Here is a 25,880-nt window from a genome sequence, read left to right on the forward strand (position 1 = left end):
CTGTCAGAGCTCAGCCTTTACAAAGGAGTAATGAGCAATTATGTACAGTGACGGATCATCTCTCCTTTCTTTTATATCTGCAGAACGTTAGGCATTGCCTGGCCCAACACACTAAAGCTCAGACTACAGGAGTTTTGGGCCAATTTTCACACCTTCGACTATTGGAGGAGAAATCTAGTCTGGGACCTTGGTTGTTGCCGATGTTTGGCCCAGATTATTTGGTAATGTGAGGGGTTTATAGATCCAATTTCACGCCTCCAGAACTGTTCACAGACTCATCAGAGCCGCCCTGATAATGTCAACCATGTTTGATATTTAGGAGTTAAAATCTAGATGATTACATCGCTACTTTTTGAGCTGGACCACAATAGCCAGTGTGAGAGACAAGTCTACAAGGACACAGAAGTGAATGAGAGGACTTCTGAAATGGTGACCGTGGAGAAGCAACAACAAGCTGTTGTACTGGTGCATTGGACAGCTGAGATGGGGATGCCTATATAACGTGTCTTCCAAGACCTATCTCCATTTTGTTCACATCGGCTACCCCTTGAGATCACGTGAGTTGGTGCATTGCTCCCTCTGGCACAATAATCTTAATAATATCCTGTAGTGTGTGATGTGCCATTATTTTCAAATCTTGTAGTGTGTGCATGTTTGAGAGAGAGACTGGCTGTAGTTAATGGTGCTGTCAAACTGCAGACAGGTGACAAATTAAAGGAATAACTGGTACAGGTCTGAATGCTTGACCCCTACAGTGAGGAGCTCTGTTGTGCTGTGGGGGACATTTTGCTTGCATGGTTTGGGTCCACTTGTCCCCTTAGAGCAGGCATGTCCAAAGTCTGGCCCGGGGGCCAATCACGGTCCACGGTCAGACTTTATACGGCCCGCAGCTTCGGTTTAATACATATAATGTATTATTTATGGCCCGCTAGGACTGTCAAACAGAATAATTAAATCATAAAAGGTTCAAAATGCAATTTCTCCTTTCACCTCATGGTGGCAGCACCACTCTAACTCTATCTGGCTCTGTGACCTTGTTGTGAACACTACTCGCTAATTTCTGCCATGGCGCCTGTAAATAAAAAGAGGAAAGTTGACAGTAAGGGACGCTGCTTCCAGGAGAGATGGGAATTACAATATTTTTTCACTGAAAATTGAGGCAATTGTGTTTGCCTAATTTGTCAAGAGACTGTTGCCTTGTTTAAGGAATTCAATGTAAAGAGACACTACCAGACAAAACATGCTAACGCATACGACAAGCTAACAGGGAGTGAGCGTGCAGAAAAAGTGAAGCAATTTCAAGCTGCTTTAGCCTCACAACAGCGACTCTTCACGCAGGCCTATGAGTCAAATGAATCCGTCACCAAGGCAAGCTACGAAGTTGCCATGTTAATCGCCAAACATGGCAAACCTTTCACAGAAGGTACGTTTATCAAGGACTGTGTCATGAAAATGGTGGAGAACATTTGCCCCGAGAAGAAGCAAGAATTTGCTAATGTTTGCCTGGCTCGTAACACTGTGACACGGAGAATAGAGGACATATCGTCAGATATTCAGAGACAACTGAGGGACAGGGGAGTGAATTTTGATTATTTTTGATTAGCCTGCGATGAAAGCACAGATGTATCTGACACTACACAGTTACTGATTTTTTTGAGAGGAGTTGACATGAACGTAACAGAGGAGCTGCTTGACCTCCAAAGCCTTCAAGGCCAAACAAGAGGAACGGATTTATTCGTTTCTGTTTGTGCAGCTGTTGATGATATGAAACTACCACGGAGTAAAGTTAGTGGATGATTACTGATGGTGCGCCCGCCATGGTTGGTGAACGAAGTGGATTGTCCACATTGTTCTGCAACAAAGTCAGCGAAGAAGGAGGTAACGCCATTAAACTCCACTGTATAATTCACCAGCAGGCTCTCTGCGCAAAACATCTCAAATTTGATCATGTTATGAAACCCGTGGTAATGGCAATCAATTCTATTCCCTCTAGAACCCTTTACCATCGACAGTTTAAGCAGTTCCTGCTTGAAATCCAGGCTGGCGTCGACATGGGTTCACCTACAGTTTTAAAGACGATGTATTTAACCATGTAGATGCGAGACAGCTGGTACATAAAACTAGCTAGTGAAATATTTTTTGCAGTTTAGCTGAGATTACATTGTTACATTATTGTATCAGGAATTTTTAAGTAGCTAATAATTTACATGACTGCTTATTGAGGTAAAGTATCATCACAAAGGTGTTTGATCATGGTATGAATTATACTATTGCCAAAAGTAAGTAGACTCTCCTGACAACATACCTTGTGTACTTTTGGTTGGGCCCATGGTTTTAGATTTACATGTTCTATCACATACTGCATGAATTGAAAATTCAGGTGTCATCATACTTTGACCCATGCAGTGTGGTAAACAATATTAACAGACTGATTACACCATGTACAAATCTTGTATGGTTTCCACTGCACCAACTATGACTGTACTAACAAGTACTGAAGTGCGAGTCGGGGGTATATTTACCCCATTTACCATTTACCAAAAGTATGCCAGTTAGGCAGAATTTAGCACAATATGTTAACAACTCATTATCTATATTCATTCTGCTGCCATGAGTCATAGGTAACTTTGTGGATGGACATTTACTCAGTCTTACTGGCTATTCCATAAATAAAGGTAAAATCAAGTTTGTCAATGTGTTTTACACCACTTAACTACTGTGCTGTTGAGTGCACGAGAGACCGTAGAGACTCATGTTAGCTTACTGTAGCAAAAAAAGTATTTGTTGTCAGGCCTGTTGAGCTTATAGAAAAAGGAGAAAATAAGGGACATGCTTTATCGTTATTTATCATTTACTACAAAGACATATCAGACACACAAACACTGATTCCATCTTTCCGCTTCTTTCATTTTTTGTTTCTTATCTGCCGTTAACAACACTGACATTTATCAGATGGAACATATTATTAACTTAAATGCTGAAGTATTGAATCAGGGTCTCATATTGCTTATACCCCATTCAGCTGACCCTCCCGCTTCCTGATCAGGTCTGGATGTGTGTTGGAGGCTACCTGACTTTGGTGGCCTGGCATTGCTACCAGGAATGGAAATTAATCACCAGATTTTAGATAAATTTTAATGTGGAAGCTTTCTGTTTTTTTCTTGATGCTAAAATGAATCTCCATGTCTTATATACATGTAAGCACCAGCATGTTGGACTCCATTCATCACAGTTCTTTAGGATTTGTCTTTCATCACTGTATGACAGACACTGTCAAGAGTTGGCTTGTCATCTCTCTTGCATCGTTTGAGTCAATGGTATATTTTTATTCAACAAACCAATCATTATCTAAGATCACAAAACACATACAGTACCAGTCAAAAGTGTGGACACACTTTGTCATTCCCTTGAATGATGAGGTGTATTTGCTGTCTGTCCCAGAGATGTGAAAGAAAGCTTTCATGCTTTCTGCTCCAGACACTTGGAATAGTTTACAGAGAGAAGTTAAATCAAAGGTTACTGTAAACTCTACGGTAAATGATTCCAATTCCTTTACTAATGGACTAACTATGTTTTTAGCTTATTTTAGCTTTCTTAATACTTTACAATTGTTTTGTAACCTTCTGTTCTCTGAGCCATCATACAGTGTCATCTGTTTTTTAGTATTATTTCATGATGTTGTATTGTTGTTGCTTGCCTCGATGGGATTGACCTGATTAGAAAGTTAAATGAAAATAAATTAAAAACAAATTAAATGATAATGTTTAAATATAATTTGACCACAGGACAAAAGAAAGAGAGAGAAAGCACACATATTTGGGCAATCAAGAGAGAGGGACTGGCGTATGGTCAGAGGGGTGAAACTGAAATTAGTGTTTTATGTCATGTGAATGGGCCCAATGGGCACTGAATACTCCCACATCATATGCACATGTGCTGTCTGAAAGGGGTCTTCCTCAGAGAACAATAATGCTAGGCTGCTGACTAATTTTAGAATTGGGCTGAATTTCTGTCGGATGGGTCGCGATCAAGATGCCTGATTGATCGCCGGATCAATCAACACTCCGACTGTTGCAGGATCAGCTGAATTTCTGGCGGGTGATACATTTTGGCCAACTGTCTGAAGTTTGTGTAGTTTCACAGTTTGATTTCCTACAGAGCTGCTGTAAAAAGGTCTGCTTTAACTGTAACAAGTATGTTTTAATATTATTGAAGTATATTTTACATACTGTAGGTAAAACTGTATACAAGACTGAGACTGAACTTCTCTGCAGAACAGACAGATCAGAATGTCTGCATCCTCCAGCTGTGGCGAGGTCTTCTTTCTTTTTCTTACTTTCCGTTCATAGCGCAATTGCTCAAAGTAACACTATCTTTTTGGTTTCATCTTGAAGATGCAGTCAGCTTGTGCAGCTTACGTTCAGTGTGAGCTACACGTCGTGGCCGCTAACTTGATCCTTACAGTGTGAGCAGAAAGGCTGGTTTAAACGTGTAACACAATGTACGACATGAATAAAAGTGCACAGTGTCTGCACAAATAGTGCACACAGTTTCGTCCATGTTGGCTGGCACACCCGCATCGTCGACCCGAATCCAAAATATTCCCAAACATCTCCTCCTTGGCTCTAAGACTTGCACTGAGTTGAACTATTGTCATAATATTTCACTAAGTTTTATGTTTCTTGATTATGATACCTACTTGTCGTTCCCAGTAAGCAAGCGTTATCTTGGGTCCGAGGTAGCGGGGCGTGTTTCTAGAGCTTGAAAGGCAACATATTTGGAAGGTCCTGGCTCCAACTGCATCTCTACCTGCATATACAGGCTATGTGGAACATATTCTTCATCCCACTCCAGCATGACAAAGATCAGCATGATGACTGGGTGAGTAATGATGAACTGGATCAAGTAACACACACAACAGTCTATTTTGGTTCAGGATCAAGGTTTACTGATAAAAGTCATTTCTAGTAGCCAATGGTATGAGACAGAGCAGGTGGCTGTCACAGCATGACATATATACAGCAGTTGGCAAACATACACAAACCCAGATTATGAATATGATGTTTCTCTATTTCAGGTTATATTGATTGTGTAATCAATTTCACTCTTCATTCCAGTTTAGTATCTATTGAAGCATGTGTTTTTATTTTCTTGTCTAATGCCAAGCAGCTGAATGTAATATCTTGTAATTAAGTGTTTAAAAAAAACCCAAAATGCTCAACTGTATGTATTCTGTTCCACCTGCATACAAATCAATGTTCTGACATCTCAAATGTCAATACATCCACATTAGAAAAAATGACAATATGACGTATACTGGCAATATACTTGAAGTATGCAAGCCTGCATACAAACAATTGCCTATTTTGGTGTTATGTTGATGGACACCGCACCCCCACAGTGCACTGCACTATAGAAACAGAGGAACTACTTACAGCTGTTAGGTTTATCAGATTTGATTTGTAAGGCACTGATGATGAGTGGCATACATCGAGCCCCACCCATACCTGATCCCCCAGCCTTATTCATCAAGGGCTCCCCCTCCTAAAAATCACAATTTAACAACAGCCTGCACCACTTCCAAAGCTGTCTTTGTCATCTCATACAGCTATAGATTGTTAGTAACAGATGCCTCAACCAAACAGAGTGCAGACATCGACTTTGATTTTAATTAATCTAATTTCACTAATTCATCCTCTGCAGCTGTTTGTGTTTCTGGACATCAGCCTGATATTTACAGACTGCTGCCCAGCTAGCATTAGCTTTCCAGCTACAGGGCCGGGACAGACCGAAGGAGAATCCACACACTGTTCAGTACACTCCTGTGACTTCAGCCGTCACAACCAGAGGTACCACCTTATCAATAATCACAAACTGAGAGCACACATTAGAGTCTTTTTTCAGTCTGTCCTTTTCATACCATAGAAAGCACCTGGAGTCACCACAGTCCTGTAAACTGCAGCAGGTGCAGTAGTATAAAGCCCTGAATATACTCCAAAGTGGACACGTACAAGGACAGCTGTGGACACCACAGACGCATAGCAGTTCTGTTTATACTACAGTGTTTCCCACAGAATTAGATTTTATCTATGGCGGTAGCTGACCGGGGGGGAGCTCTCTCAAATTAATTATTCAATAATACCGTATATGAGGTGCTTCACTGCAAATAGCATGCAGCTATGTACAGCTAACCTTGACAACCCAGCTGTATTTTGACAGGGTTGTGTTAAGAACATAGACTAACTCATCAGAGATAACTTGCAGGGTTTCCTCTAGTGTAGTGCAAGTTGACCCCCGAACCAGGCCTAAGCATCGGGGAATTAAAAAAAAAAAAAAAAAGTATTTTAACATGTTTTCTAAACTAAAATGTGTTACACAAGTAGCGTAGCTACTTTAAAGGTATAATATGTAATTATTCCACATTAAAATGTCTAAAAACAACTAGACCTATGTTATATATGTTGTTGAGTTGTGTACTTACATTATCCCAAATGTTTCCAACATGTTCAAACCCAGAGAAATCTGTAATTTCATCAAAGTAACGGACCGTTTCATTTGGTCGCCTGTCAATGGCGTCATACCTCCTCTACCAAAGTGTAAACACGCACAAGATGCATAAAGCGGCGCTGTGTTTATCCAATACAATGGCGTCTACCAAAGAGTAACTTACACACATACAAGATAATACATCGGCGTTGTGGTTGTTCCACAGAAACCGTTATAAATTAACTTTTATTCAGTTTTAAGCCACATTGTGCGGCCAATAGAGCATGCGCACTAGTGATTTGCGCTCGTTCTCTTTACACATCCATGATTTAACAAAGAAGACAACAACTCCCATGATCCCTTGCTACTTCATACTGTCATCACACTCCGTCTTTTGTTATTGTTTTGATTGAGAGACCCCTAGCGGCTGAAATGACATATCGTGCGTTTAAGGAATAGCTCAGTGTGCGGTCAAGAGAGTCTGAGGCTGTGCCAACACCAGTCACACAGACACAGGGACGAGCCAGAGGACGATCATTGCTTAGAACCAGAACCAGAGCATCCTGTCTGCCATCCCGACAGAGACACACTGAGATCAGGCAGAGAGCGGGAGAGTTTCTGCTGAAAACAAGCACCAAGACCCGGGGAGACATGACAGCTGCTTGCTAACAGTTACAGCAGACAGCAGGAGGGAGAACAGACGTCTCACTCCGCCACTCTGTGCTGCGACTCTGCTGCAGCTGCAGACTCACGGAGCAGACACTTTATAACTGTAGCGTCACAACAGTCCTTCCTCCCGAGCATGATCATGTTTTGATTCAGAGTGCACACGGAGAAGAGGGGCTATTCACAAACGGGTCTGTTGTCAATGTGTTTGTGAGAGAAAGAGAGCAGGGCAGAGAGCGGGGCAAGAGGGCTGAGCAAATCAACGCGCTGTACACAGCTTTACTATGAAATAAGATTTTAACCATTTTAAATAGTAAAAAAGAAAAAAAAGAAAATCAATATGTGGTGGTCAATGGACTCAAGACGGCTAATGTAGCAACTGTCATCTGTTCCTTTTTGACTGGAGATCCTTTCATGCATGTGGTAATATTTCAACTGTCATAGTGTAGCTTTTTACACATGGTGAAAAAACACAATTTCATATATAATACCCAGCAATACTTTAGCATATCTATACCATACACTGTATATAAAGATGATCGTAGTGAGGTGTGACTTCACCTGTTGGTTTCATTGGAAGCCAAGAGTTTCAGCTTGTGGTCAGCACCATCTTTTCCGTTTGGAGCCAGGACCTTCCAAATTAGTGCAGGGAGTTGCCTTTCACTCTCTGGAAACACACCCCGCTTGTTTAAACAGTGAACAGGTTTCACTATTTTCAATAAATGGATTTATCACATGTCTCATTTGGGAGTCGGAACTCCACCTTTACGTCCCTCTTCCCCTTCATCTTCCTCCAGCCCACTCTACATTATATTCTTTAGTTCGGCAGGTAAACCAAGGCCATATTTCACCCCAACACAAGCTGTTGCTGAGGCCATCACCATTTTTTTCCTCTCATTCCTCATTTCTTCTTCCCCTCCATCTCACATGTAGATTTAATCTGTCTCTGTCTTTCTGTCTCTTGTGCATTTCCCAGGAGGAAGGAACAGGCTCTCAATAATTCATAGGCTGTCTGAGCAACCGCTGCTGCTGCTGCCTGTCTGCCACAGCTAAAGCCTCCTGGCACAGCAGCCAAGGGTACCAAAGGACTTTCTACCAGCAGTTGTGCTCTTCCAAATAGGCTATAATGAATAGTGCTTTTTGCTGCGTGGATGGCCTACTTGGTGATTGTGAGCAGGATTTATCTGTCCAGGACACATGTTAGAACAGATAAAGCTCTGCTTTAAATCAAACTCACATCTAATCCAGCTGCAGCAGCTATTTTAAGTCAATCAGATTCCTGGCTACACTTTAATGAAAATATGTTGTGCTATGTTATTTGAGCTAAACAGATCCAGTAGTAGCCACATTTTTTCTCTTCTCCACTGAGGATGCTAACTACTATAATGTGTTTTTTAACTTTTTTTTTTTTTTTTTTTACTATACTTCCTGAGAGAATCTGTCAATCAAACAGGCTGGTGTTCCTCAGCCTTGGCATTGATTCTACAGCCTCTGGACTCTTCTGGAGGGATGAACACCCTTCTTCAACAAGATATTCCCTCATTTGGTGTTTTGATGATGGTGGTGGAGAGCGCTGTCCAACACATCAGTCCAAAATATCCCGTAGGTGTTCAGTTGGTTTGAGATCTGGTGACTGTGAAGGTCATAGCATATGATTCACATCATTTTCATACTCATCAAACCATTCAGTGACCCCTCGTGCCCTGTGAATTGGGGCATTGTCATCCTGGAAGAGACCACTCCCATCAGGATAGAAATGTTTCATCATAGGATAAAGGTGATGACTCAGAACAACTTTGTATTGATTTGCAGTGACTCTTCCCTCTTAGGGGACAAGTGGACTCAAACCATGCCAGCAAAATGCCCCCCAAAGCATAACAGAGCCACCAGATCCCCTCACTGTAGGGGTCAAGCATTCAGACCTGGACCAGTTTTTCCTTTAATTTGTCAACCGTCTGTGGGTCTTTGACATTATGTCAAAACTTTTTTTTTAGTTAATTCGAGAGCGTAGAGAGCACTAGTATCTGATCAGTACACTGTATTAGCAGATACCCACAGTTTAAGTATCAGGAGAAAACAGTTGGATCAGTGCATCCCTACATTCCAGCCAATATCCTCCAATATCCTCCAATATCCAATTATTATCATCTTCAGGAAAATTTCATGACAATCCATCATCCAATAGTGTATTGAGTATTGAGATCTATCAGTCTGGGCTGATTGGCATTGCATACCTAGAGCAACATTACTGTTAACAATGTCTATTTAATAAGAGATGGGATGTAAATACAGTGAACTGGTGGCTCAGTCTCTTCCAGCCAAGGCCATAATACCTTCTGCTACTTTAATCTGTTGTATGCTTTCATTTAGCCTTGCAGCTGCCTCTGTATGTGTGTGTTTGTGTAAATAACTTCTGTTAAATCACATCTACAAGATATACAGCTTTGTGCGCCCCTTAAACTAGAACAAGTAACTGCTGCCAAAACACAGCACAGAAGTGTTATAAAAAAATACAGTACAGTAGTACTAACAAGCTTTATGAAACCACTTTAAAATAATGCTCTTGTTTTGAAAACAAAAGTCTGGATTTTGTACAGGTGAACAAATGACTACATGGTATAGAAGTGTGAAGTCGGAAGTTGGATTTTAAGACATAAATATGAACGTCTCATTCAAAGTTATTTCCAAACTGATTATACAGCATTTTAGAACATACTTGAATATATAGTCCACCCAAATCTGTGACAAAGCAGCTATTATTAAGCAGGAGGTCATTCAATGATGTTCTTGAAAGTGATTTTAGAACAACTATGTGGTGCTTTTAGGCACAAAGCAGTTTATAGCGACAGTTTTAAAGAGGATAAATCCAGAACAACACTGGAAGGTCAAATCAATGTTTTGCAAAACTAAATCCCTGGACTGGCCCTGACCACACAGAAGGGAGAGCAGTGCTTGATTCTCTGCAGCAGAGGAAAGGTTGTCCCTTATACATATATATATATATATATATATATATATATACACACATATATATATAAATATCACAAATCATACATTTGCTTCAGGGGGCATCATAACCATGATACCATGACAAAAAAGAGGTTGAAAACTGCATGTAAGTGCCCTCCAGAGGAAGAGCTGCAGCACAGTTACTTCACAGGATTCATAGATAACCTTTCCTGTCTCCAGTGCAGTGGAGGCTGGTCCATAGAGGCAGAGGAGGTTGATCCTCCTCGATTTTTTGAGAGGCAAAAGGGAGATCGAAATATAAAAAAGAATATTTGGTTGAAATAAACCATTACAAATCTCAGTATTATTTATAAAGTTTCTCTCCTCTTTGGGAAAAATCCATCACTGATATTCCATTTAAAATGCTTCAACAGCGACACCTGCAGGGCAGGAGGAGAAAGAGCAGTGTGTGTGAAGTATTGGGGGGGGCAATTGGTGGAGGTGGAGTGGGGGACAGAGGAGGACGGGTGCCTGCTGTCCTCCGCAGGGCGGGATCTCTTGCATTGGACTTAATGTAGTTCATTTTTCTTCATGCTAATCTGTGATTGGCCATGACACGTAAAATGACGCTCCAAGGGAGGCTGTCCTTCCTCACCAATCAACAACCAAAATTCAATATTGACATGGAGTTGGTCCAATGATAGTTTCCAGAATTCATCTTCAGTTCTCTCCACAGTAAGGCAGAGTAGCAGCAGTAGATAGCTCCTTGCTTAGCCAATGCAACAGCTGGCTTGTTGTAACAGCCTGAAGGACTCTTTATACATCCATGGAAGGACTGTTAAGGACTGTTGTTAAGCTAACGGGAGAAATTATCTGGACTGGGCAGCGCAGCAGCAGCAGGACGCTGCCCAGGAGTCTGGAGAGAGAAGCAACCGGAGAAACAACCAGGAGAGTTAGCTTGTTTGTCATTGTTGCTAATGATATCAGACTGGTTAACCAGCAGCCACAAAGTTCTGTTAACTAACATACAAGATGACCAACAGCTACAAATGGATGTTATGACATGAATACTTCATCTCCATGAAAGAAAGAAGACGACGTCAGATAACGTGAGTCAGATGCAGCTTCTCTCTCTCTCTGTCTCTTTGGTCACTAATTTCATCTCTGGTGGTTAAATGTCTCTGTGTGGCTTTTTTGTGTTTTTCATCTCCTTAAAAAGAATGCAGCAGAGATCATATAATGTGTTGTGGGTAGTTTGCTTGTTGAAGTTACAGTGAGCTGTCTTTTTAATTGAGTGGTTGTTCAGTCACCTGTTGATGTTGTATGATTAGTGAATGAGTGCAGGAGGTCTGGCTGCTTGCTTCTGACAGTTTCTTTAGTTCGTTTTAAGCTGAGCCGTATACTGAGTAATAAGCTTAAAGTAACTAGAATAACAAGTGTTAACTAGTGGTGTAACTGATTGTAGTTGATCCGTGATCCGTATGGAACGCCCCCCACGGTTCGGCAAGCATATGAACTGCGGATTAATTGCAAAATTGAATGTCTCAGTTAAGACAAAGTAAACAAACTGCTGTAAGTACAAGTCATGGACAGACAGTGTCGCTAACAGGGATTTTGAAGAGCAACGATCAAACCAGCATCTAACGGGTCCGATGTGACATGTGAGTTATGTTTACCTGCTGTTTAATGTGCTGCAGCTGAGCAGCTAATTAGCATCTAGCTGTTAACTGACGTTAGCGGTGAATATTTGTTATCATCAAGTTTTGATGGCGTGGACAGAGGCTCAGAGGTTTCATTCACTGTTTAAAAGAGGAAGGTTTCATGCTTCATATTGCAATAACCGAGCATTAAATATTTTATATGTTTTATTTTATTTTATTTAAACATTGGACATCTTAGATGTTGTTTTCATTTAAGATCATGGGCAAAAGTTCCTTGCTGTTTCTGTCTGTAAGTGTGTTACAAAATTAATAGAAAACAAAGTTTTATTTGTCTCCCCCTTTTTTTTCACTGATCCTAATAACGATCTGATCCGTGACTCAAATCCGTGATACGATCCAAACCGTGAGGTTTGTGTTCATGTTAACACCCCTAGTGTTAACATGTCAGCTTTTTAGACTATATTTTGTATGTCGTGCATACACTCAACCAAATTGTTTTATTGGCATATAAAATTGCCCCCCACCCCGATTTCATCAGGTGGGACAATGATACAGTTTGATGCAGTTTGTTGTAAGATTCAATGTTGGTTTTCCTCCGGTCCTCCCCCTTTTTTGAGTCACCAACCACCACTGCTTCAGTGCCAACCCTCAGTGAACCAGCTGCTAGTTTATTAGACTTTACAGATAGCATTTATAATTCATTTAGCTGTCAGTTAACCTTCTGCTACAGATTTGGGCGCTCTCTTATCAGTCAGCAGCTTCATCCATCCTTCATCCCCCCCCCATCTCTAAAAGCTCTCTCTCTCTCTCTCTCTCTCTCTCTCTCTCTCTCTCTCTCTCTTTCTTTTCTTTTCTTTTCTTTCTCTCTTCATTTCAAATGGAGTCCCTGGCTCGCTCCAGTCTCTATAGATACCCAGTCAGTGGGTTTTGCCCAGCCCACTGTAAGACTATCATTCAAAGACAAACTAGATCTAGGTCAGACACACCACTTGCTGCTGCTACTGGAGACTGTAGCTGAGCAGTGTGGTTGCATAAACTGCATGCAGCACTCTGTTTATCTTCTTCATAAAGACAAATGGGTTAAAAAGCAAAGGAAAAAAAGCAATGGCACTGTAATGAGATTTTTAAAGAGTTAAAAATTCAAAACACACCTCTCTTATAACTGTGTTTCACTTTATAATGTATCCAGAAAAAATCCCTGCACTACATACAAAATTCATGGTTCATTATGTACCTACCACGATTTTTGGGGTTACGGTTCGGTATGTTATCGGTAAAGCTGAGAAAACAACATCAAAAATACATTTCAGTCCTTTATTTTGAATAATGTAAACATCCAACAACAGCTCATTGGCCAGAACTATTACTGAAACAGTCTAGTTGTGCTTCAGTGGAGTCAGGGCACCTGCTGACAGCTGTGTTATGATGATTTTTGGTCACTCAGACCTGGTTCTTATAATGTGCTGTCCCATCACGTCGGTCAAATGTGTTCATAGTTGTTCCAAACAGCTTTGCTCAAAGGTGGAGTGAAAAGCAACGTTACAGAGAGGAGACGGGGACGGGGAGATGTCACCTCATCATTACACATAATAATAATAATAATAATATGATACCTCACAGGCTGCATTTTAAATAGTTTAGCAAGGCATCACAACCACATTTCAATAGCTAAGTAGTACTTGATGCTAGCATTCCCATATGTGCTCAGTTTATGTAAATAAATATTCCAAATTTGATTGGACGTTTTCTCTACTGTCCTTGAATTGACCCCAGGACAACAGGACATCCTTAAGTTTGAGCACTGAAAGTGTAACTCTGTATTTTGGAGACCTTTTCAACTGAGCCTCTTGAAGGTTTTCTCGTGCCAACAGCCAGTCCTCCACAACTGTAATGTTTCTGTAGTTGCCACACACTATTGTCATTCTGTATTTTCAATGCTGTGATCCAAAGACTGCTACTTTATTGCAACCATATTCAAAAATGGGTAAGAAAGATTTAAAGTTGACAAGGACATTATGGATCTGGAATAGGCTACCACACTGTCCTCTACTTATACTGTGCTTCTCTTTGTATCACGTTAGGCATGTGCTTTCCCACAAATTGTTTGCTTGACAGCTGTGCAAACAACCAGAATTAAGGAAGTTACAATATGAGAACTACAGCACCGAGAAAACAGATGAAACAAATATTCCTGTCACCCTAATTAACTAAATAAAAGTTGAGCTCACAGACAAGATGACGATGTTTAAAACCTGCACTCCCATGTAGTTGGTTCAGTTGTTAGAACTGAATTAGACATAATGTAACTGGATGCTGCGATACTCTTTCTTTACTCTTACAGACAGAGTATGTGTGAGATTTGAGAGCTCAAATCTGATTTCAATATTCAAAATTGTTAAGCCATTCTTTTTTAACTGGATGTCAGCTGGCCAGGAATTCTGTGGTCCAGGAACTATATTTTATTATATTTACGACAGAAAGAAGAGGAAAATTAGTAAATGAACTGATTCTATGATTCATTTGGCATTTTGTTGGCAAATAGCTGCAGTATGAGCAGCCATAATCCCTTACTGATACTGCAGGCAATGCACTTACAGTGTGTACAATGTGTATAAGTGATATTTTTTAAGAGAAAATCCTCTCATACTTAATGCAACTGGGCCATGATGCTCCTCTAATTAATGCATGAGCTTGTGTTTGTCAGTAGGGACCAACGTGTAGGATTGATGTTATCTGAGCAAAGTGCTGATTGGACAGTTTATGTCCTGATGATCAATCCAGCAGACAGCTTCAGTGCGGCCAAACCAGGGTGTCTATAGACAGAAATGACGCAGCTGTTACTATTATTGTTACAGAGGCTCCCCAGTGCATCTCCTCTGAGTCTGATGTCTGAAGGTAGTGGAGGCTAAAAATACCTCTCCAACACACACACACACACAAAGTCTCCACACACCAGCCCCTCTATCAGGACACCAGCAAAGGCATCAAGTGCTGATAAAAATCAGGCTGCATGAGGACAGAGCTTATAAAAACACCATGTAGAGTATATCAGTGAAATAAAGCAGCTGACATGAATCAGACTTTCTGATGGCTAATAATAGACCCTGCAGGGAGGCTGCACAATATGCATGCTCAGATGGCAAGGTTGTCGAGATCACCATATTAGATTATAACTCACATCTGGAGGATCTGAACATCTGAATATCCATTTTAAGATAATGCTGTCATATTAGAGTGATGAGGCCAGATGTGTACAGTAAGGCTGGGCCAGCAATGTCAATGCACACTCTGTGCTCCAGACTGCAGGTGTAGGTTTTGGGATGGACGCTCTCTCTCCTGCACACTCACCACACACACACACATACTGTACTAAGCACTCCTAGAGGGGTTGCGCTATGCCGCTATATATGTTAGCTTTGTTTCATTCTCTATCATGTTGACTGAAGCCACAGTTTCTACGACATCGACATTTGACTGGGTTTGTCAGTGAGTAATACCATGGTTAGTTACTTAACTAAAAACTATAAGAACCAATGACAGTGTTTCACCCAGGTGGACTGTTTTGGAGTGGCAGTGGTTGAGCGGCTGAGATTGAAACTAAAATGAAAATAGCTGGTCCATCTTAAAGATCAGTCCACCTTAAGTGAGCCTGGTCAGGTTCACTTAACTATAATACACTATATAATATACTTAGTTAGACAATTATACAGTCTCAATGTCAGTTTCTGTAGCTCGGTGATCATAAATTGATCATCCAGCCTTGGTTTTATTATGATTTATGATTTCCAGTTTGTTTGAATTAGCAAGGACAGCACTGGTTATTTATTTATGAGGACTGATAGCCACCATGGTTCAACACATAAGAATAGTGTTTGGTTCACACACTACTCTCAAACTTGAACGAACAAAAAGAAGAAGAAGTAAGAAATCCTCTTTCTACATCCCACAGAAATTTGTAAGAATACAAATGACAATCACATCTTTTGGATTATATTTTGATTTGTCCAATAAAACAAGGAATTTAAGACACTGCCTTGGGGAATCACATTGAGCATTGTACACTGTTTTTTGACATTTTATAGACAAATCAATGAATCAAGAAAGCAATCAACAGATTAGGCTAATTGATAATAAAAAATAATCGTTATTTGTTGTACACCGTTAGCCACAAATCCAATACTGCCATGTGTTTAGGCCTTGAACGATTAATGGAATTGATTAATCGATTAGTTGGCAACTATTAAATTAATCACCAACTATTTTGATAATCACTTTAAAAAACAATAATCATTTATAATCATTTTTTAAAAAACAAATTCCAAATTCTTTTGATTCCAGCTTCTCAAATGTGAATATTTTCTGGTTTCTTTGGTCCTCTATGACAGTAAACTGAATATCTTTGTGATGTGGACTGTTGGTGGAGACAAAACAGGCAAGCGAAGACGTCATCTTGGGCTTTGAGAAACATTTTCACCATTTTCACCATTTTCTGGACCAAACAATGGGCTCTCCACACAACTTCTGGGAACTACGGTGCCGCGTCGCAGTGAGACATGAGTCATGCAAAGGTCAGGTTCACCACATCTACACACCACTGTACGAGTGAGAGTGGATCCTTTTACCACAGACCTGAACATAAACAGAGGCAATAGATAAAAAGCCATCAGAGTCTTCAGTCTCAGCGATGGTGTTGCAGGGATTTAGCACTCTTATAACATCGCTCACGATGGACAGTTTGTTTAAAGAAAGGATTAAAGTGAAGCAGCAGAACCAGGGACTTTTTTTATTTCACACATTCTTCCTTCTTGTCGAAACCTGGCACCTACATTACCCACAATGCAGTTTGATTTAATGTAGCCTGCAGCTGCTAGCCTCAAGCCAGTGGTTGAAAGTAACTAAGTAAATTTAAGGTCTATATTTAAGTACAATTTTGAGGAACTTGTACTTTACTGAGTATTTCCATTTTATATTTTTTATTTGAGAGGGAAATATTGTACTTTTTTCTCCATCACATTCATTTCATTTGATGCCAATCAGAGTCTGCGGATGAGCACGTTTTAGGACACATGACCAATGAAATGCACTGTGATTCGATGAAATACACATGGCCAAGGCTGCTCCCACTAGCCGATTAGCGGTTAATCTGGTGGGTCACCAAATATGGTGTAATACCAGTACTCCAAAAAAAATGTCAGCGAAAGATACTCCTGAGGCTAGGAAAAGAAGGAGGGCTTTTCTACTTTTGGGGAAGCAACAATACTCCTGGATGGAAAACAGCGACTGTGGTATGTTTTGTACAGTTTGCCAGCTAACTCGCGGTAGCATCCTAATTGTGTAGTTATGTGCTTGTCTTCTGTTTGAGCCTCTGCAGGAGACACACAGCTCTCTGTCTACGTGTTAATCACCAAGGTTTAGAAATGACAACATATAGATTTTAGTTAAAACCAACAAAATGCTTTCTGCTGATCACCAGGAGTGGTTTTTATGACATTATGGAGGTGTGGCCTTCATCTCCATGGCTCCTGCCAGCTTTGTCAACATTTACTGCAGAAATATCTCCTAAAGTACAGATAGAACAGCTGTTGCTCCGTCTCTGTTAGTTTAACTGTGGTTAATAAAGGTTTAAACCTTAAGTAACTAACCTGAGGTTAATGCCATTATGTTCTTTCACTCTTCACTCTTCACTGTTAGAACATTTCAGCATTTATTTCATTGTTAATGTGGATGTTGTGAATGTTAATTTGTTTAATGGAGTTCATGATCAAGGTCATCCATACTTGCTGAAATATTATTATAAATTCTGTTCTCTTCTCTCTATGTATTCCATACTATCTGACTTTACACAAAATATAAAGAAACCTACATTTATTCATTCATTTACTGATCCAATATGTTCCTAATTCTACATTTTGCATATTTGTGTAATATATCAACATTACATATCAATAACTAAAGGAAAACAAGGTGTCAAAGTCAGACAGCCAACCATCTACCCTGACATCCTGCCAGAGAGGGTTTATGGAACAGCATCTGTCTTTGCATCTGAGCAAAGAAAAATCATCATTTACATGTTTGGTTTTGCTGTGATAACAATATTCTTTGAGCTTGAACATAGCCTCGGTTATTTAGAGGTCCTGTCATGCACATGTCCTCAATAAATTCTGGTCCAGTCATTAAAAAGGGGCTACCTTCATCTCATAGTCTTCCTCACCACTGTTATCACCTGTTGACCTGTTGTCATGTGACAGAAGTTCAAAACATGGGTTATATAATAACTAAGCAATATCCTTTTTTTGTCAAACTGGACATGTGGAATCCAGAAGATGAGCCATTTAATACACAGGGAGAGTCTAATAAGAAGATGCTATTGAGTTGCATTATGGGAAATATAGTCTCCAGTGATTTTGGATCTTACAGGGACAAAAAGTCAGCATATCCCAGCCTCTACTGTTTCCGTTTATACCGTTCTTCTTTCATCTGTCTCTCCCCCTGACTTTCTGCATGTGAAATACTTCATCACTGCAGCACCCCTTTAATTTCATTATAAGGCCTTTTGACATGCTGTCAACATTCTACAGTAATAACTGAAGTGGCAGCAACAGAAAGTCTGTATAATATTATACCTTATCATATTCATATTCTTCTCTTCAGGTGATGCTTAGGGTGGAGTTTGACATTGATATCTTGTTACACATGTATTCGAGGTGAATCAGGTCATGTATTTTGATGTAATGTTATCTGAAATCAGTCTGTCCTATCGCATTTTTGCATTTTATGGATGTGATCGAATAAAAACTTCATTACATCATAGCATATCCTGAGCTAATACACAGAGGCTTTATACTGACTTCAGAATTGAGGCTAGAGATTACACAATGGAGTTCAACTGTTGTTATAATCCACAAACAACAACCTGTTTGACAGTACGGGCACACACCTAGAGCAAGCTCCTGCTCTCCGGCAGCAGCCTGGCAGGAAACGCTGCTCACTGCGGTGTTATTGTAATGTCTGCTGGTAACGTGTACAGTCAGAGACAGGTGCTGCTAGAAGAACTCGAGGAACGGCAGGCTGCGGGCAATGCAGCAGCGGAGCAGGCTGAACCGACGCCCGTCTGCTTCCCAAACACACCAACAACCAAACACGCCTGCTCTGCTCTGCTCTGCTCTGCTCTTGTCTTTCTTTCTTTTCTTTTCTTTCTTTTTTTTTTAATTTTTTTTTTTTTTTTTTTTTTTTTTACATCATTTCATAAAGCAATGTATCGGCTTACCGGCCCCCTCCTCTTCAGAGAGATGTTCTTCCACAGCAGGAGATGCAGCTGGTGCAGGAATCCCATTTTGCCTCCCACTTCAGCTTCAGTGTGTCCTAAATTTACCAAATTAGCATACCGGCGGTGGCCTGTGGCTGGATTTAAATAACCGGGGGATTTCTATCCCATTGCCAGGCGTCTCGTCCGAGCCTGTTCCGATGCTAAAAATGACGCTTTTTTACTCAGTGCGGTTTAATAAAGAAGGCTTGCGGTAGAAGGAGAGACGGGACTGTGTCTGTGTGGTCTGTCGGTGAAGCACCGCGCAGCGTTATAATGTAACGCTTGGAGTTGGAGCAGGAAAGCAGCACTAACAGCTACCGTCAAGTTAACCACAGGAATAACAACACACTTCCGGTCAAACCTGTGAAAAAAAAACCTCTGACTGTCAACAGTTGTTATGTTGTTACACCGAAAAGGTCTCTGCCCAAATAAATGTGAATAACAACGACAATGTTTTTATTATTATTATGCCTTTTATAAGTTATTTTTTAATTATTATTATTATTATCGTTGTTGTTATTTATTGTGCTCATTTTTCATTTTTCATTCCTCTAAAGAAAAAATACAGGGATTAGTCTATAAAATACTTGTAGAATATAAGCCTCAGTTTGCTAAAAGTCCCATACTTGAATGGCCAAGGCCATGACCTATAGTGTCTTGATTTGAAGCTACAGCCTTGTCAGTGTAAGTCTTATTTGTTTACAGAAAATATACAGATGCATGACAATTTGGCGAAGATGCTGATGTGTGCAACATACCCTCTTATTGCCTTAATTATTCATAACACAAGTGCCTTCATTTGTTCTTCCTTTCTGTCCACTGCAGCTGTTTAGACATAACTGAAGTGCTTCTTACAGGATGGAAGACAATCCAACCTCTGTACTGCTATCTTCTCTGACTATTGTTGGCTTCTTCTTGCAGATCTTAAACTTCAGTTGACCCAGTGATTTGATGACTTGGTCTTGTTGACGAGAATGGATAATGGAGCTGAATAACTCTCATCAACATGCATATCATCAGTCCTTTCTGTGTAACTTATTGGGTAACGTCAACAAACAGAAACGTTAAATTGATCTCAGTATTATGGCGTTGTCAACCGAAAGTTGAATCTTTAGAAAAGCATGTTCATTCTCAAAATTCTTGTGCAACTTATCACATATTGTCAAATTTCAGTTTGCGGTACAAATGCAAGTCATGCTTGTTCATATCGTATGAAAATAAGACATTTTCACAGCAGATATTTTGACTGGTCAAAGCAGGAGAAGCACAGGTTGAGTCAGTCACAGTGTGCATGCTCTCTCATAGCTTTATTGTTTAAACTTTGACATTGAAATGTTTGCAGTGAAATAGATCTGTTGTCAGAATTACAAGATTGCAACTTATAAAATAGCCTTCATGTCAACATCACATGAACAAGTTTTATGACTGGGAAATGGTGTTATATTGTCAATGCACGCTATTTTTAACCCTCACTCCTGTGACTCCACCATCTGTCACATAAAACATGCATGCGGCATTACAGGACCTAATGATGCACACCTGTTTTCACTCAGGTGTCAGCAATCAGCACACGATCTGCCTCAAACACAACCTCAACAAAAAAAACAAAAAAACACACATTTTCACTGAAGCCCTTCCAAAGAACATAACAATGACTGATAGATTTAAATCGAATGTAACATTGGAGTGAAATGTTGGGAAACAGGGCCCTGGTGAAAAGGGAGAGGAGCCATGTTTCCTCCAATATTGTGTTTGTCTGTTTCCTGTGTCAACATGACAGTGTCCCCGTGCATGAAACCAGCTCCATAAAGACAAGTTTTCCCACTTTGGTGCAGAAGAACTTGACTTCAACCTCATCCAGCACCTTTGTGATGAACTGGAACATTGACCGTGAGCCAGACCTCATCACCCAACATCAGTGCTGGACCTCACTAATGCTTGTGTGTCTGAATGGGAGCAAATCCCTGCATCCAGGTCCCCACATCTGCTGGGAAGCCCGAAACCAGAGGACTGAAGGCTGTTATAGCAGCAGATACATACCCATGGTTTGATGACATGTTTCATAAAGAGATATGAGTGTGATTTTCCAGTGTCCATATACTTTTGGCCATTAAGTGTACATGAAGCATATCATCAGTCCTTTCTGTGTGGTGTTGCCTTCTTTTTACTTACTAGATCTTACTGTAATAGCGTATAGCCAAGGACAACCAGCCAGAAGAATGAGAAGAACAAAGATGCTGATTATTTCTGAGACAACATTTTAGTATTATTTTTATACTACATATTATTTAAGCAACAATAAATGTCAGTACAGAAATGCCAAAAATAAGGTAATAAATGTCCACAAAAAAGGTGAATGAATTCCCAGACCAATCAAGGCACAGCTGCCTTATCAAGGCGCAAAAGTTAAAAAGACTTTATTATAGTGGCCACAAGATAAAAAATAAGACCAACACATATTGACAGCACTTGAGTCACAAAATCAGACATGTGAACTGAGTGCAAGCGTCACACTTTAACAAACACTTCACAGCCACATCCTGCTTCCTCAGTACACCCATGTTCAATAAATATACACCGTCACACACAACAATAATAAAAAAAAAAATGTACGGTATTAGTTAACACTATGTCACAGATAAAGGAAATGTGTATGAATAAACACTATGTCCACATGGATATTCAAGTCTGTAAATTATTTTTAAAAAGTATAACAGTTACAAATTGCTTAATGTTTTGAGGTTTCTCAGCCAAGCTTTGGGTCTCTCACTGTACAAGCATGTTATGAGTCACATCATTTTCAGATTCTAAAAGTTTTCTTTCTCATGCTTTGTTTTGTTTCTGAGGTCTCGATGTCCACCAGAGAGCACTGACAAGCTCACTTTTCAACTGCCAAATGTCACAGACAATCAAAAACAATTGTTAATGTAGAAACATTAAAACTAATTGACATATATGGGGTTTTTTTCACATTCAGATATTGGCAATGGCCTAAAAAAAATCCAGACAGGCTGTACTGACCTCACAGTTCTATCTGGAGCACTGAAGAGGTGTACACAGTGCACAGAGGGGGAAGATTGGGGGTTAATGGAAGCCAGTGGCTCGGTTTTGCCGAGGGCCTACACTTAATATCTCTTGGTATATGAATATACTAAGTTGCTGGTGTACACCTATAAATTCTTGAAGAAAATTAAACATTCTTCCTTATGCTTCCTCATTCTTGCTATATGCAAAGCCATCTTTTTACTTTTCTTTTCTTCCTCTTCTTACCATTACATGTAACTATGGTACAAATTACAGGATATCTTATGTTTTATACTAACAGACAAAGAAATTAATGTTCATCTAGATAGTGATGTATATTATGTATGGGGGCATAATCAGACCCCAAACATAATTAGACCCCAGACATCTAACTCTCTAGATATATGTGTGCTTTATGCACATTAATCCATATCTGTGTGTCAGTGAAGCATAAAGACAAACAAAAACATGTGACGATATGATGAAATTAGTCATTTTTAAATAGAGTATATATATACTGTAGATTATAAAATATATTTCACTCCAAAAACATGCGGAGAAAGAATACTTTTTTCCAGCCCTGAGTAATGTCTGCAGCTTTTTTTTCATCTTTTCCATCAACCTCCAGCGATAAGGTGTAGCAGTCTGTATGGAAACTCAGAGGCAATACCTGGGACAAAAGAGGTCTGCGAAGCCCCAGCAATAACTGAAAGTGATTGAGATGTGCATATCACTGAACTTCAAAGCTTCAAAGTTTTTATAGTATCACTTCCTGAATATGAAAAATGTGACTCAAATCAATAAGTCGGAAATATCCACGGTTGGGTGAACTTGTTAGGGTGCCAGCAATAACAATTCTCTGTTGGGCCCCGATTGATCTTTACACTACTACTTGTCACTCACAGTGGATACTGGATTGTATTTATAGTTTTTTATGATTGGTTACATGCGTGGTTCAGTACTGAGTCCACATCTTCCCACAGTCAACACAACAGCAACAATTATTGACCAAACTGTGACACATTTGCATTGTTTTCACACAAAAAGCATTCAATAACTACAGCCTTTGAATTTCTGGAGTGCTTTTGGATCTGTATTTTGCAAATGTTACAAGTCAGGAGTAAAATTGTTCATCTCTAATTTATTTTACTTCCTGCGACACCCATCTGTTCCCTCTGCCAAGGACAAGAGACAAGAGGAATCTAAACAAGAAGAAGACATAACAAGGTGGCAGAAACCTTGAAAGAGAAAGAGCCACCTCAGCCCTGCTGTAAACATGACAGTCATCAGAGCTGAGAGGAGGAGTCTCCACCTCCCTCATCAACTTCCACCTTTGAGGATTCACTCCCCCCCCCCCCCCCAAACCCCATCCAGGTCACTGTTTCCCCCTCCTCCCCCCTCTTGGAGTTCACTGACCAGATGAAAGAGCTGGTCACTGCTGGGACCAAACTTACACCCCGCTTACTCCTATCTTCTCTCCCCTAAACCCCCCTTGGCATCCGCCTCCACCACTGGCTTTAAGTCCTCAGCCAGTTTTGACACAATCATCACAGCCCCCCCTCCCTCCCCCGGAAAAGAAACTGCAAAGAAACAGGAAGCGCTCAACCGAAATTTAGCATCCATTCCTCCTCAGCCACAGCCTGTCCCAAAAAACTGGTCTGATAATGCTTCAGTTTGATGAGTGAAGCGAGAGTGCATAAGAAAGGAGGTTGAGTTTAATGATTCCCTCCAATGCAAGCAGATATGGAAATTTTTGCCTCTTTTGAATATGTGGCTCTTCAGCTGAATTCCTCCTCTCCAGCTGTGTTCCTAAATATCTACAGGCCACCTAAATATGACTTTACTGAACTGCTGTCTATAATCTGTATCAATCAATCAATTTTTATTTATATAGCGCCATATCACAACAGAAGTCATCTCAAGGCACTGAATCCAGAAAAGTCAAAGCTCTGACAACACTTTATTTCAAAAGTGCTTTAATTTTATACTAATTTCCTAGAAACTTTCTGAGTATTTCTGTCTGTATTGACTTTGACTGTGTAGTTATTGTTGGTGATTTTAACATCCTGGAGGACATTATACAACAACTGAAATCCTCCTCCTGCTGCCTTGATATTCTGCTTTTTCAAAATTGCTTCAAATTGCATGGCCTCAGATCTTCTACGTATTGTCAACATGTCTCTTCTCTCAGGTGTCTTCCCACAGGCCCTGAAAACTGCTGTCATCAAGCCACGTTTAAAAAGAACACTTCGCTAATGAGCAACTATAGGCCCACATCAAACTTCCCATTTTTTGAGACTGCTCTTGTTAAGGTCTTCAATGACATCCCCTTAAAGACTGACAGTGGCAGAATTTCAGTATTAGTATTACTGGATCAGTGCTGCGTTTGACACAGTCAACCACAACATATTTCTAGACAGACTGGATAACTGGGTGGGATTTTCTGGCACAGTACTAAACTGGTTTGAATCCTACTTAAAGGACAGGGACTACTATGTGTCTATGGGTAATTATACATCTGAGCGGATAAAAATGATTTGTGGAGTTCCCCAAGGATCCATTCTGGGGCCTCTTCTGTTCAACATCTACATGCTTCCACTGGCTCAGATTATGGAAAACCACAAAATATGTTACCATAATTATGCAGATGACACACAAATTTACATAACCCTATCACCAGGGGACTATGGTGCAATAAAAGCACTGAGTAAGTGCATTGAACAAATCAACGATTGGATGTGCCAGAATTTTCTTCGTTTAAACAAATATAAAACTGAAGTAATTGTTTTAGGAGCCAAGGAAGATCAATTAAAAGTCAGCATTCAGCCTCAGTCGATAAAGTTAAAAACCACAAACCAAGCCAGAAATCTTGGTGCAGTCATGGACTCAGACCTGAATTTCAACAGTCGCACTAAGACTATTACAAAGTCAGCGTGAAGAATATATCAAGAATTAAAGGACTTATGTCTCAGCAGGATTTGGAAAAACTTGTCCATGCATTTATCTTCAGTAGACTCGACTACTGTAACTGTGTCTTCACACCCTAAAAATTGATCAGACACCTGCAGCTGATTCAGAACGCTGCTGCTTGAATCCTCACTAAGACCAAGAAAGTAGATCACATCACTCCAGTTCTCAGATCTTTATACTGGCTTCTTGTCTGTCAAAAAATTGATTTTAAAATACTGCTGTTGGCTTATGAAATATATTTCTGACCAAAATACATTTTTGATTTGCTGCTTCGTTATGAACCATCCAGACTTCTCAGGTTGTCTGGGACAGGTCTGCTTTTTGTTCCCAGAGTAAAAACTAAACCTGGAGAAACAGCGTTCAGTTTTTATGCTCCACATATCTGGAACAAACTACCAGAAAACTGCAGGTCTGCTGCAACAGCTCTTTTAAATTATAGCCGAAGACTTTTCTGTTTGCTGCTGCCTTTTATTAAACCAAATTTGAGGGTTATATCTTGCACTGCACTGTAACTTTTATTCTCCTATTTTATCTGTCTTATTCTATTTTAGCTTTTTATTACCAAATTTAACACTTTTTAATTGTATTTAAATGTCTCTTTTACATCGCCTTGTCTTACTTTTATATTCTGTCTTGATGCCTTTTATGCTCTATGTAAAGCATTTTGAATTGCTGTGTTGTTGAAATGTGCTATACAAATAAACTTGCCTTGCTTTGCCTTGCCTTACAGCACTATTCGCATTTGTGGCGCCCCATAGTGGCAGAATATCCCAGAACCGCGCCGCAAACCTCAGACCTAGCATCTGAACATTTGCACC

General features: G+C 40.1%; 1 protein-coding gene across 2 annotated transcripts in view; it reads right to left on the reverse strand.

The window, feature by feature from the left end:
• The window catches only part of abca2 (ATP-binding cassette, sub-family A (ABC1), member 2), a 121,944-nt gene extending 102,513 nt beyond the window's left edge, over positions 1–19,431 (reverse strand). For both annotated transcript variants that reach the window (XM_044363135.1, XM_044363127.1), the window contains exon 1: positions 19,030–19,431. In XM_044363135.1, the coding sequence (XP_044219070.1) occupies positions 19,030–19,095 (66 nt within the window). In that variant the 5' untranslated portion in view covers positions 19,096–19,431. The remainder of the gene's footprint in view (positions 1–19,029) is intronic.
• Between the last annotated feature and the right edge of the window lie 6,449 nt (positions 19,432–25,880).

Source organism: Thunnus albacares, chromosome 2 (assembly GCF_914725855.1).
Source record: "Thunnus albacares chromosome 2, fThuAlb1.1, whole genome shotgun sequence".
In the NCBI taxonomy this organism is placed as follows: domain Eukaryota; kingdom Metazoa; phylum Chordata; class Actinopteri; order Scombriformes; family Scombridae; genus Thunnus; species Thunnus albacares.